This window comes from Aulonocara sp. 'chitande type north' Nkhata Bay, linkage group LG19 (assembly GCF_057382095.1).
Source record: "Aulonocara sp. 'chitande type north' Nkhata Bay isolate Kocher_YH1m ecotype deep benthic linkage group LG19, A_spYH_male_GT1.1, whole genome shotgun sequence".
NCBI lineage: Eukaryota > Metazoa > Chordata > Actinopteri > Cichliformes > Cichlidae > Aulonocara > Aulonocara sp. 'chitande type north' Nkhata Bay.
Window position 1 is genome coordinate 32,653,440 of NC_141362.1, and position 12,011 is coordinate 32,665,450.

General features: G+C 40.4%; 1 protein-coding gene across 1 annotated transcript; it reads left to right on the forward strand.

Moving 5' to 3' along the window:
- The first annotated feature begins 1,711 nt into the window (after positions 1–1,711).
- Positions 1,712–11,266, forward strand: LOC147307487 (cytosolic 5'-nucleotidase 1A-like). The gene is made up of 7 exons (XM_086275302.1): positions 1,712–1,819; positions 1,975–2,710; positions 4,218–4,385; positions 4,616–4,745; positions 7,511–7,633; positions 8,322–8,506; positions 9,439–11,266. Exons 2-7 carry the CDS (start codon positions 2,573–2,575, stop codon positions 9,808–9,810), a joined length of 1,116 nt encoding a protein of 371 aa, XP_086131428.1. The 5' UTR covers positions 1,712–1,819; positions 1,975–2,572; the 3' UTR covers positions 9,811–11,266.
- Positions 11,267–12,011: the final 745 nt, after the last annotated feature.

Sequence of the window (12,011 nt, forward strand, 5' to 3'; positions counted from 1 at the left end):
TGGCATGTTTAAACAACACTTAATTGGTACTAAAGGCCCTGCAGTGTGCACCAGACTGAACTGTTGATACAGTGCAGAATGGATCCATACTCACTCATGCTGTTTGACTTACTGTTGCCTTCCTTCCTAGCTTTTGTGGCCTTTCCCCTCCAGCCTCTTGTATTGACAAGACATTTTCATGTTTTCATTTTCTTTGTTGTCTGTAAACTTTAAAGATGGCTGTGGAAAAATCCCAGTAGAGAAGCAGTTTCTGAGATACTCAGACCAGCCAGCAAACGTGTCACACTCAAAGTCTTCCCCTGAGCTGATGCTCATTCTGAGAATGTCGTCTTGTTCATGTCTACATGTCTAAATGGATTAAATTGCTGCCATGAGGTTCACCTGTTTTGCCTGTATTGTGTTGTGCTGACATGCAGCTGAACAGGTGTACCTAACAAAGTGAACATTACTGGTGGAAATGTGTGAGACCACTTCTAGATTAGACATCATCATTTGGAGCAGAAAAGAGGCATTAACACCTCAAAAAGGCACCAGTGTGAACTACAAATTTATGCCAGAATCCACAGGTCTGTGATTTCCTCCTCACTGTTTGAACAAATAGGTTGTAAATAATTTCAAGCTGATGCAAAACATACTTTCCTTCCTGCCTGCCTGAAAATTTGCATAAATGTACATTGTTAATAATACAACAAATCTGTGTATTAATAATTAATCAAAGCTGCTGTATGAAACTAAAAATGCAAAGCTAAACTTCAGAAAAAAACAAACAAATACAATAATAGAAATTATGAACTGAATCAACAGTGTCAGATTTGTATTTCTTACATCTCCTCATTTTGAACACTTACTTCTTCACTTGCTCTCTAACATATCTACTGACAGTGCAAATATCTAAATGAACACATATTTATCTGATGCTACACACACACACACACACACTGAGCCAAAAAAATCCATTAGTTGTCTTCAATCCATAATAGTAATCCAGAGAATCAACAAAAGCTCTTTGTGTCTGGTACGTGGAGGAGCGTGTGTGGTCACAGCTACACATATATTATCCCGTCGGGGAGCATAATCATGTGAGCTGCTGTATTGGAAAGATAAGTGTAATCAACCCTGATCTGCAGCTTTATGCAATTTGGTTGTCAGTTCCTGTAAAATATAACACACATTTAACCCAGACAGACACACACACACATGTTTAAGATTTGTATGTGTATGTGGTTAAAAATATGTGCATGTGGTTTTTTTTAAGTCAACAGTCAGTCTTTGTTGCCTTTGTATATTGCTCGCAGATATTTAAAAATGACAGCCATGATGCATGTTGTATCCAATAGGAGTCTGATAGGATGCGGGTCTGTTTTACTCCTTGCATGGGCGTCTGCTCAGTATCGTTTTCCCAGAAACATCTTTAGCTGCTGAACTGCCTGTTTGCTGTGATGAAAGCCCAGCTAACACTATTAATAATGCATTCATGTTCTTCAAAGCACGACATGCACTTTCATCTTTGTTTCCTGCATCACCTGCCTGTTCCTCTGACTGATGTCAGTGTTTTGTTGGGAGGCGGGCTGCACTGCCTCTTGTGTCCACACAGCCAATCAGCTCTAGATGTTGTGCTGGAGTCCCAGCCTGTCTGACTCTGTGGCCGTTGCTTGGAAACTGCGACCATGGCTTTGTAATTCAATCCAAGGAAACATCCTCAAGGGATTAAATGGGAAGGAGGCAAGGAGGCATTATTTGTAAAAGCATGGGGGAGAGTAAATGACCCAGGATGGACTCGATTTCTCACACTGCTGAACAGGAGCAGGAAATGTTAGTGGTGAGTGGAAAGCACATGGGATGCAATGTGCATAATTACTCTTGCAGTTAAATCTAATATAATAATAAAATGCACTAATAATAATAACAACAATAATTATTATTATAATCACAGCCCTAATCATAGCTGTAATGTTGTACTCTGTGTTATGTCAGATCTCTACATCTCTAGGCAAGGAGGGCTATATTTCAAGCATTGTGACACATCCCTCCTCTGACACACCAGCGTGCTCTGTCCAATAGGCAGCAACAAGCAGTTGCCACACACTTTCTCACGTGCTGTAGTACTGCTCCAGGAAGTTAGACACTGAAAGGGTTAACAAAGAGGAGGAGGATGCAAAATGGTTTGAAGTCAGTAATGTGTGTGTGAGAGAGGAAAGAGAAGCAAGGAAGAGCTGAGGAAGGAATGTCCTAACACGCGTGATGCTAGAGACAAAAAGGGAAGTGCTTGCAGCTCGAATTCAGCCCTTTTCCTGAATCTCTCTCCATCCTCGTCCTGCAACCTCTCCCTGCTGCTCCGGCCTTATTAGAGCTACATTATAGCTAAGTGGCTCTGCAGCTGCAGCAATCAGGCTGATCTCATCTCTTGAGTGCAGCAAGACTGAATTCAAATTCTAAATGTGTGAGAGTGAGTGAGGACTTTGTTGGGAACTCCTGCCAGAGAGAGAGAAGGGGACTAATAAAGTGAGCCATCGAGGGGAAACGCTAGGGCTCAGTGTGGTCCTGGAGGAGAGTGGCGAACCACAGAGGTAAGATGAGTCTAAACAACGGCCAAAGTCTGAATGTCGGCGGACAAGATTTCACCAAGAATGGAGGCAACAGCAGCCGAGCCCCTTGGGAAGATGCGAGGACAGTTTTGAGGCCCTCGACCCCCACCAGGAAACCTAAATCAGTGAGTATCTATACAGCCTTTTGTTTACAGTATCCATTTACACTTACAGAACGGGTACTATTAATTATACAACGCAAAAGGAGATTCTCCTTGCACATAATTCAAGTTAAAATTAAAGCGTGACAATTGTACTCTTATTTATCAGCCAAGGCAGATTCATGTTCACTATTCTTGCCTGTAGTGTCAAAGAGTTATGTCATCTTATGGATGACAAATGACAGAGTGCAGACACACAGAGCCACTCAACATTCTCAAAACCAGGGGGAGGGTTGAAACAGGTCTGCAATGCATCATTTATAGCTTTGGGTTAACTGAAAATAAAAGCACATAACAATGTAGTTCAGTGAAACAGGATAGTATAGGAGGCATGGCGTGGCTGTATTGTGTTGCCTGGAGACTGAGCGAGGTACAGATGGGTCTTGTTTCGGGTCAGTAAAGTGACCTCATTTGGACTTTTCTTCTGGAGGGGAAGAATCGAAATTTCACCCTGCCAGGTCGAAGTCATCAACGGTGATGACCTCAGCCTTAGCGCTAACCCTAATCTTTGCAATCATAATATACAGTTCTGTCTGTGAAGGTTCTCAGTCATCCAGGTCATCGTAGTCAAAGGAGCTTGCAAAGAAAAGCGTCTGGACTTCTTTAAGTTACTTGAAGACTCTGGCTGATTGGGACCCACACCCAGTTTCACACCTTGGCTCAGGCGATTAGAGGATCATCAGGGGGTGCTTTTGTCCCTCTGTGGGGGGTTACTCCCACAGGGTTTATATCTGGGACTCTCCACCATTTGACCTTAGAACTGAAGAAGCTTCTCGGATGAGAGGTGAAACGTCTTCAAGCAACTTAAAGAAGTCCAGACGCTTTTCTTTGCAAGCTCCTTTGAATATACAGTTCTGTTTTTTTTGCTTTCTTCCAAAACATAGATGAAGATTCAGAACTTACAGGGTTAAAAACTGAAACACCTAAAACTTAAAGCGCATTAAGAACACAAAGAATTGTCTAACCTGGGAATCTGACAGAAATATGTCCTGATTCGATTAATACTTTTTAAGTAGTCTGAATATTTTTCATCCTGTGGATTTCTTCGTGCTGTCAATTAAATAAAAGGGTGTGACAGCATATTTCTAAGTTTAGTGGACTCATAAACACCAAAGTATTTACACAAAAGGAAACCTTTCAGATTATGCAAGCAATTTAAACGCCTCAGCCTTTAAAGAGTTAACAGGTGTCAGCCCTTCTGGTGTTTGGACCTACACTATCAGGCTCTGAGGAAAGTATGTTATATCATGCTGTCACTTCTATTCTGTCACATCAGCTCACTCAGTTTATCTACTGTTGCATGCCAGGCAAGGTCAATAACATAAAGGTTTCATCAGGATCTTGTGCATGTTCTTATAAAATTATAATGTCCCTTGTGCCTACGTTCAAGAAAAAAAATACAGCTCTCTACCCAACTGGGTAACAATCTCAGCTCCTCTCATTCAGAATGCTCCTTTCATTCACGCTCCAGCCAAAGCCTGAAAATGCCATCACCATCGCCGTGTCATCTCGAGTCCTCTTCAACATGGAGAAGGAGCAGCAGATCTATGAACAGCAAGGCATGGAAGAGTACATCAAGTACCAAGTGGAGCACGAAACGGAGCCGTTCAGCCCCGGACCTGCTTTCTCCTTTGTCAAGGTCAGAGACTGGGAAGGCAAAGAGCTGGAGAAACAAGCACACACACACATGCACACTAACGCAGAGAGAGATTCACTGTTGTCAGTGTTAGGTCGTGTCTCCGGAGGCGGTGGATGAATACAAACCACAACCACAAACCCACTCAAACACATTCACACGTTTCCATCCCACTGCGGGGATACAGAATTACCCTGTTTGTATAACTGAAACCTGTCTGCTCGTGTTCCCAGGCTCTGGAGGCTGTGAACGCTAAACTGAGGGAGCTTTACCCAGAGAGCGAGGAGCTCTTTGATGTTGTGCTCATGACCAACAACCACGCAAATGTGGGCCTAAGACTCATCAATACCATTAATCACCACCGTGAGTTCCAGGGGCATCTGGGTGACATGTCCTTTTATCTGTTCTCTTCAGCAGTTGTCTTTTTAATTAGACCTTTAAAGGCGCAACATGTAGAATTTATATGTTGTTATGGCATTTTTTAAATTATTTGGTTACATAACCTTTCATTATACATAAAAAGTATTGGTCCACACCTTTTAATCTTTTAATTCAGGTGTTTTCAGTCCCATTGCCACAGGTGTTGTAAAATCAAGCACATAGCCACGCAGCCTGCCTTTACATTTGTGAAAGAATGGGTTGTTTTAAAGAGCTCAGTGAACTCGTGCGTGGTGCTGTAAGAGGATGCCACCATTGCAAGAAATCAGTTGATGAAATTTCTTAACTTTTAGATATTCCACCATCAACTGGAAATGGTATTATTACAAACCAGATGTTTTCAGGAACTGAGACACAAAGTAGCAGACCATGAAAAGCTACACAAGTGGATTCGCTGAGTGTTGAGGGGTATAACTGTGTAAAAGTCACCAGTTCTCTGCTGATTCTGCCAGAATTAAAACCTCCTCTGTCATTTTCAGCTTCATGCCATAAGCAGCTCCTGTACATGTATTCTAGTAGTCTTGTCCATATGTTGTACCTACAGAAAAAGACAAAAAAATAAAAAAAAATAAAATAAGAATATGGTATTAATAGATAAAATTCATTAGAAAGTATTCCATTACGTTGTTTCCCCTAAAAAAAATCTAAAAAAAGTCAAAATGCGTGTCAATTTATTAATTTTTAATCAAACATTTCATATTTTCAAGGTAAATGAGCAATTTAAAAACTCACTGTAATATCTTAAGAAAGTGGTGTAAATAAAGTAGAAATATGATTGTTGATAATTTCTACAGAGCAGTCATGAAAAAGCAAGCACAAACAGTTGATCAGCATTTTGGGAAAGATTAAGGTTTGCTTTTATGTAGATACAACATTTAATATACATCTGAAGCTCACAGGATTCAAACAATAGATAATACAGAAGAGCTGGACAGAGCCACCATAATATTACCTATTGGCATGTGTTTTGAGACCCTTACTAAAGTGTTACCTGTATCTAGTAGCTTGACCATATTTGGATGTGGGTAGAATGCTAATGAGCTTGTTAACTTAGCATTCTTAGCTTAGACAACATGTACTGTTTGAGGGCCATGCACAGATGCAGACTAATAAAATAACCGCTACAAACAATCAACATAGCGACCATCATATCACTTCCTGGTTTGTGATGCATCATTATAAAGCCTCAACTGGATCAATGCAGGGCGCAGATCTGACTGTGAAACTGCACACTTGCTGGCTAAAGAGTTGTGACTGACATTTCATTAGCTAATGATTTTGAGCATACCCTGGATAATCCTTCTTTCTGAAACACAGATTTAGCAAAAAAATAACAAAAACTGACTTTTTGTTTTATTCCACATGATTGTAACAAGTAACTGGAGCCACTGAGCCCTTAACAAATACACCCTTAAAATACATTTGAGAATTTTATGCCTAGCTCTTTATAAAAACTGAACTTTGAACTTTGGTATTGACTCATATTCTTCTCCAGCTGCTCTCCACAGCTGGCCGCCTCTGTTCCCACACTGTCAGTTATTTTATGACCCAAGTCCTTCCCAGGTCACACAGGCACACAAGTGTGCTCACAGACTCTCCTCAAGGCATTGCAGTATCCTCTGTTGACTAAATAAAAGGAAAAAGGACGGATAGAAAGAAAGAGAAGAGGAAAAGAACTGACTGTAATCTAAGAATCTCTTGTAATGTGAGGCTTCACTATTTAACCGAAGCCCCTTTTGTTTATTTCTTGGTTGAAGCGTGTCAATAGACTTCCACTCGGCTCAGTTTAAGGAGTCACTCGAGCCACACTGGATGAATAGAGACTAACAGTGGTTATAGTGGGATGTTTCTCATGATCCCAGTAACATAGTATGACCCCAATAATAAGTGGTGAGAGTTTGGGTCCTGGCTCTTTAGCACCCCATTACCATACTCACTTAAGAAAATCACAAAATCATGGCACTTTCCTTCTTTTCCCGGCTCTGCCTCCTCTGGATATTTTCTGCAACTAAATGTTAAGTAAAAGTGACCATTTTAATCATGTCCAGTTCCATTATTAAATTATTGGTTTTCATTAAAGTAGCATTGTTTGTATAATTAATGGAAACCCCTCACTTCTGCCCGCTTTAACAAATAGTCCAGGTTCCTGTGAAGTTGAATTCATAGCATTGTATTGGTGTCTGTTTGCATAGGTATTTGGTTATGCAGAGTTAAGGATTAAATATGCAACCTGCGCTACATCCATGCAATCCTTCAGAAGCTGACAACTAGTAAACCCACAAGGGTTACACTGTGCATCGATAGATTGTTGACTGATTAAAAGTTCAGTTGAACAGCCCGGTGGAGTTCACCATGATGGGAAAGAAGCAAGAAAAAATTACGAATAATAAAAAAGTAGCATAATAATCATAAACACTGACTACAGTGGGTAGTTTGATTGTTTTGCTAGTGTCCTGCAAAATGTCTTTTTGAAACACAATTATCTCCCCCTGGTGGCTTTTAAAAATAATGCAACTTTAAGGGACACACCTCTGGATATATTCCAGAGGAAGTACACACATATGTGTGTGTGTGTGTGTGTGTGTGTGTGTGTGTGTGTGTGTGTGTGTGTGCGTGTCCGTGTGTGAATTTATCATCTGTGATCAGTGTTACTGACTGCCTCCTTAGCTTTTGATTTCTCCTTTCTGCAGAGCTGTTTATTGAGCGCTTCTGTATGACTGGAGGAAACAGTCCCATAGGATACTTGAAGGCCTATCACACTAATCTTTACCTGTCTGCTGACCCTGTCAAGGTTCGTGAAGCTCTGGCAGAAGGTGAGTACACAGCCTGCTTCTATTACTGACTCCTAAATAAAGTCCCTTAAAAAATGAAAAAAAGTAAGTGCCAGTCTCTGTGGTGTGATAACACAGGTCTGCAAAAAACAGAAAAAAAGATTCAGCTGCATGGGATATTTTTGGTAAATTTGATGTTTTTTAGAGTTTTGAATCCATTTCCCTTCATCACATACAGTTTTTTCTTTTTTACAAAAACACAATTTTTCTGAAATTCCTTATTTTTCCCTATGAACAAAATAAACCTGTTGGGACACCAGTGTGCATGCATGAACCATGTATGCAGCCTGTTACAGTTAATATTCTCATGTCTGTAATATTTCTTGTCAATATTCTTGATATTTATAATTGTCTCACTCTCAGAACGGTTAAATTAATATAAGAAATCATTATTGGATATGTTTTTTTTTACTCAAGTATAGGATACCAGATTTCAGTTAAAAAGGGGAAATTTTCACTTAAATACACTAAAAACGTGAGTTTTGCAAGAAAAACCTGACAAGATGGAATTTAAATAATATTTTTCCCGGTTTCAATTGGTAAAAATCCATAAGAAACAGTAAAAAAAAAAAAGAAATCCTATGTAGTTTTTTGGTTGCAGACCTGTATAATCAGTGTCCATGTATACAGCTAATTTTCAAAGATAACCGCTGTCAAATATGTGACCCAGGTATAGCAGCAGCCATCATGTTTACTCCGGAGAAGATGAAGGAAGTGTCAGACACTCAGCTCCGTGTTGCCTTTGATGGAGATGCCGTCCTCTTCTCAGATGAGTCTGAGCGGATTTGCAAGGCCCATGGACTGGACAAGTTCTTTGAGCACGAGAAGGCGCATGAAAACAAGCCTCTAGACCATGTACAGTATACACAGCGAGACATTTTTCCATTGGAGAATGATAGGAAGGGACACCAAAAGTCAAATAACACTCTTATTTCTTATAGAATTACACCTACCTACAACAGCCACCCAAATTCCCAAAAAGTTGGAAAGCTGTGTAAAATGTAAATGAAAATCAAAATCTCCACATTGTTTCACCACTGAAAACATGCAATTTTTAAAGTGAGACATTTTACTTTTATGGAAAACAGCTTATTTTGAGTTAGATGGCAGTAACTTGTCTAAAAAAAGTTGTGAAGATGGCAAGAAAAGTCTAGAAAAGTGCGCAATGGACAAGGCTGAAAATCATTACAGGATATGAATGATCCTTAGGCAAGTGGCACTGCATTAAAAACAGACATGATTCTGTCATGAAAATCATTGCATGGGGTCAGGAATGCTTCCAGAAATCGCTGTCTGTGAACACAGCTCACCGTGTCATCCACAGAAAGCACACAAAGACGAAGCCATATGTGAACAGTGATCTCTAAACACCACTGTTCTGTGTACCGTGCATCATGAAATGAAAAACATGACAAGAATCTTACATCCAACAAGAATTGGACACCATTCCTCTTCCAAAAGCCCAGCGGCTGTTCTCCTCAGTTCTCAGATGTTTACAGATCGTTATTGAAAGAAGAAAGGATTTTGCGCAGTTGGGCCTGTCCCAGCTTGGATTTTTGTTTCTCAGTTTAAACATCTAATACAAAATATGGTTTTCAGAGATTTGCAAATCGTTGGATGTTCCTTCTTTTTGCTTACATTTTACACAGTGTAAAATTAAATCCGCTTGTAAAATCTACACATTGAGCTCAGTTGGCCTGAATTCAGTTGTAGTGTGTCTAACATGTAGTGAGTCACGTATACGTGCAGAAAGATTAACATTCATGAATCTGTTCTTCTTTCTGCAGGGGCCACTGAAGGGCTTCCTGGAGGTTTTAGGAAAGCTCCAGAAAAAGTTTTACGGCAAAGGTCAGCGGATGGACTGCCCCATCCGGACCTACCTCGTGACAGCTCGGAGTGCAGCCAGTTCTGGTACCAGAGCCCTAAAAACACTGCGCTCCTGGGGTCTGGAGATCGATGAAGCTCTCTTTCTTGCCGGCGCGCCCAAAGGCCCAATGCTGGAGAAGATCAGGCCACATATCTTCTTCGATGACCAAATGTTTCACGTGGAGGGGGCAGCAGAAATGGGAACAGTGGCATGCCACGTGCCATATGGGATCGCTCAGAGAGTAGTAAAAAAGGGAACAAAGGACAAAGAGACTCCTAATGCATCCAAATAGCTGAGGTATCACTGTGCAGGAGCACAGCATACAGGGGCATTTACCTTCGGCTTTCATGATTTTACTACTGGAAGAAGTACGCTGTCCTGGATTAACAGTGCAGTTAGTTAATGCAATATCATAGAATTAAAAATATATATGTTAATATTTATCAAAACATTTATTTTTCGCTAACACGTGATTATTGTTATCAGTAAATAAAAAAATTACAGGTTGTATCAAATGGCTTTATTAATTAATCTTATTGATTTATATTAAGATATCAAACAGACATGTTTGATATGTTTATCAAACATGTTCATCAAACAGGGGGCGGCATCAGGGGCATGGGCAAATGTTTATGTTGCCAGGATATAAAAAAATCTTAACTATATAACAGGGATTGCTGTTGAAAATGCTGTTAACATTTTTTTTTAATAAAACATAATAAAACACAGAATTTATTGACAGAATAAAGAATGAACTTTCCACAAAGGGATTCTAGTCAACATGAATTCATCATCAGCTCATTCTGTTCTACTAAATCTGAATAAATGATTCAGGCACCATTATTACAAGTCATTAGTTATAAAACCCTTAATCATGAAGATTTCCTATTATAACCTGGTGCTTAAAGTGGTATTTTAATTTAACATTTATTCTTGGTGATTCATTTTCTCTACCAAACAGATATTTATTTTCTTTACTGCTATATGTTTAACTGACATATCTTATAAAAGAGAAAAAGCTATTTCAAAGTATTAGAAATACTCATACAACTCTAAAGGATAAATTTAATAGAATCTATAATTATCTCTAAATAATAATATTTAGACTCCAGGATACTAAAGAAACATGAAGGATACATTTTTGTTTTGTGGATTTGTGTGATTCATTCACTTTAATTCTTGTCTTCATCTCTGAGTTTTGCAAGCTGGTGCCTTCTGTTGTCTTCTGTTGTTTTATGATGTATGCGTTTATGTGACTTTTGCATGTTGGTGGTATATATGCTGTATATGTAGGTTATATGAATGTACCTTAAGATTTAATATTTTTGAAAATATGTACGTTACTTTTTATTTATTTAATGTTTCTCCTTGTTCACGATGACAGAGAGAAGTCTAAATATATTCAGCATTTACTAATAGTTACCATGTGCAGTTTTAATTTCTACTGCTTCCTCCTGAAGTGCCGAAAGTTCAGTGTCCCAAATTTTTATTTGTCTGCCTGTCTGTCTTTTTTGTCATGAAGTTGTGTTGATGCTGTTGCACTTTATCATTCTGTGAATGAATGTAAAGAAAGTTGGTGTTGAATGAGACCAATGTTGCTGTCCGATGTGAAATCTGGTTAAGAGTGGGACAAATGTGTAGCTGTTTTTCTGTTTCAAAATGGAAGTAAAAACCCTGGAAAAATAATCGGATCACTGTTTTCCTGTCTTTTACCATTGTTGGGCTGTGAAGGTCCAAAATTGTACTTATGATTTGGGGTTAAAGTAAGATTTTACACGTGGGAAAAGAGAATAGAAATAGAATAGAGAATAGAAAAGAAGAAATAGAAAGAAATAAGAAATAAATGCACTTTAGAACAACACGCAGCAACACTACACATGAGCGGGAGGAGGGAGGTATGGGGTCTTCACACACCCCCGCCATCGGGGCGGGGGGGCTGGGAGGAGATGTTGGCTGTCCGATTGGCCTCCCTGCTGCTGCAGAGCCTGGGACGGTCTGCTTGCCTCCACCCCGGGGGGAAGGGTAACATCTCTTGGGTCTGGGTTCTGTTTCCCCCTCTGGGGGCCAGGGTACCTGGACCCGAGGTATAGAGTATGTTTGGGGAGTGTGATTGTGTGTACATGTCCATTTATGTCAATCCTTACGTTGGGTGAGTGCTGAGTGTTTGTATATGTGTGCATGAGGGTGGGAATGCATGTTTGTGTCTGTGTGTGCCTGTTTGTCTGTGTCTATATGTCAGGTCGGGTCTTAGACTCCACCTCTCTGGGAACTCCCAGGCCCTCCAAGGCCTATCTCCCCTCACCACACTCCCTGCCGGTGACTGATGCCCTCAGGGGTCGGGGCGTGGTGGTTCTTGGTGTCCGGGGCTGGGCACTCAGGTATGTACCAGCTCGCTCCCGGTGGCTACCTGGCGGGGCCTGGCGACTGTTGCTCGGTCAGGCCTCCTCTGGGGTGTGGGGGGCCCTCGGGCCTCCGGGCCTGCGGCTCGGTTCA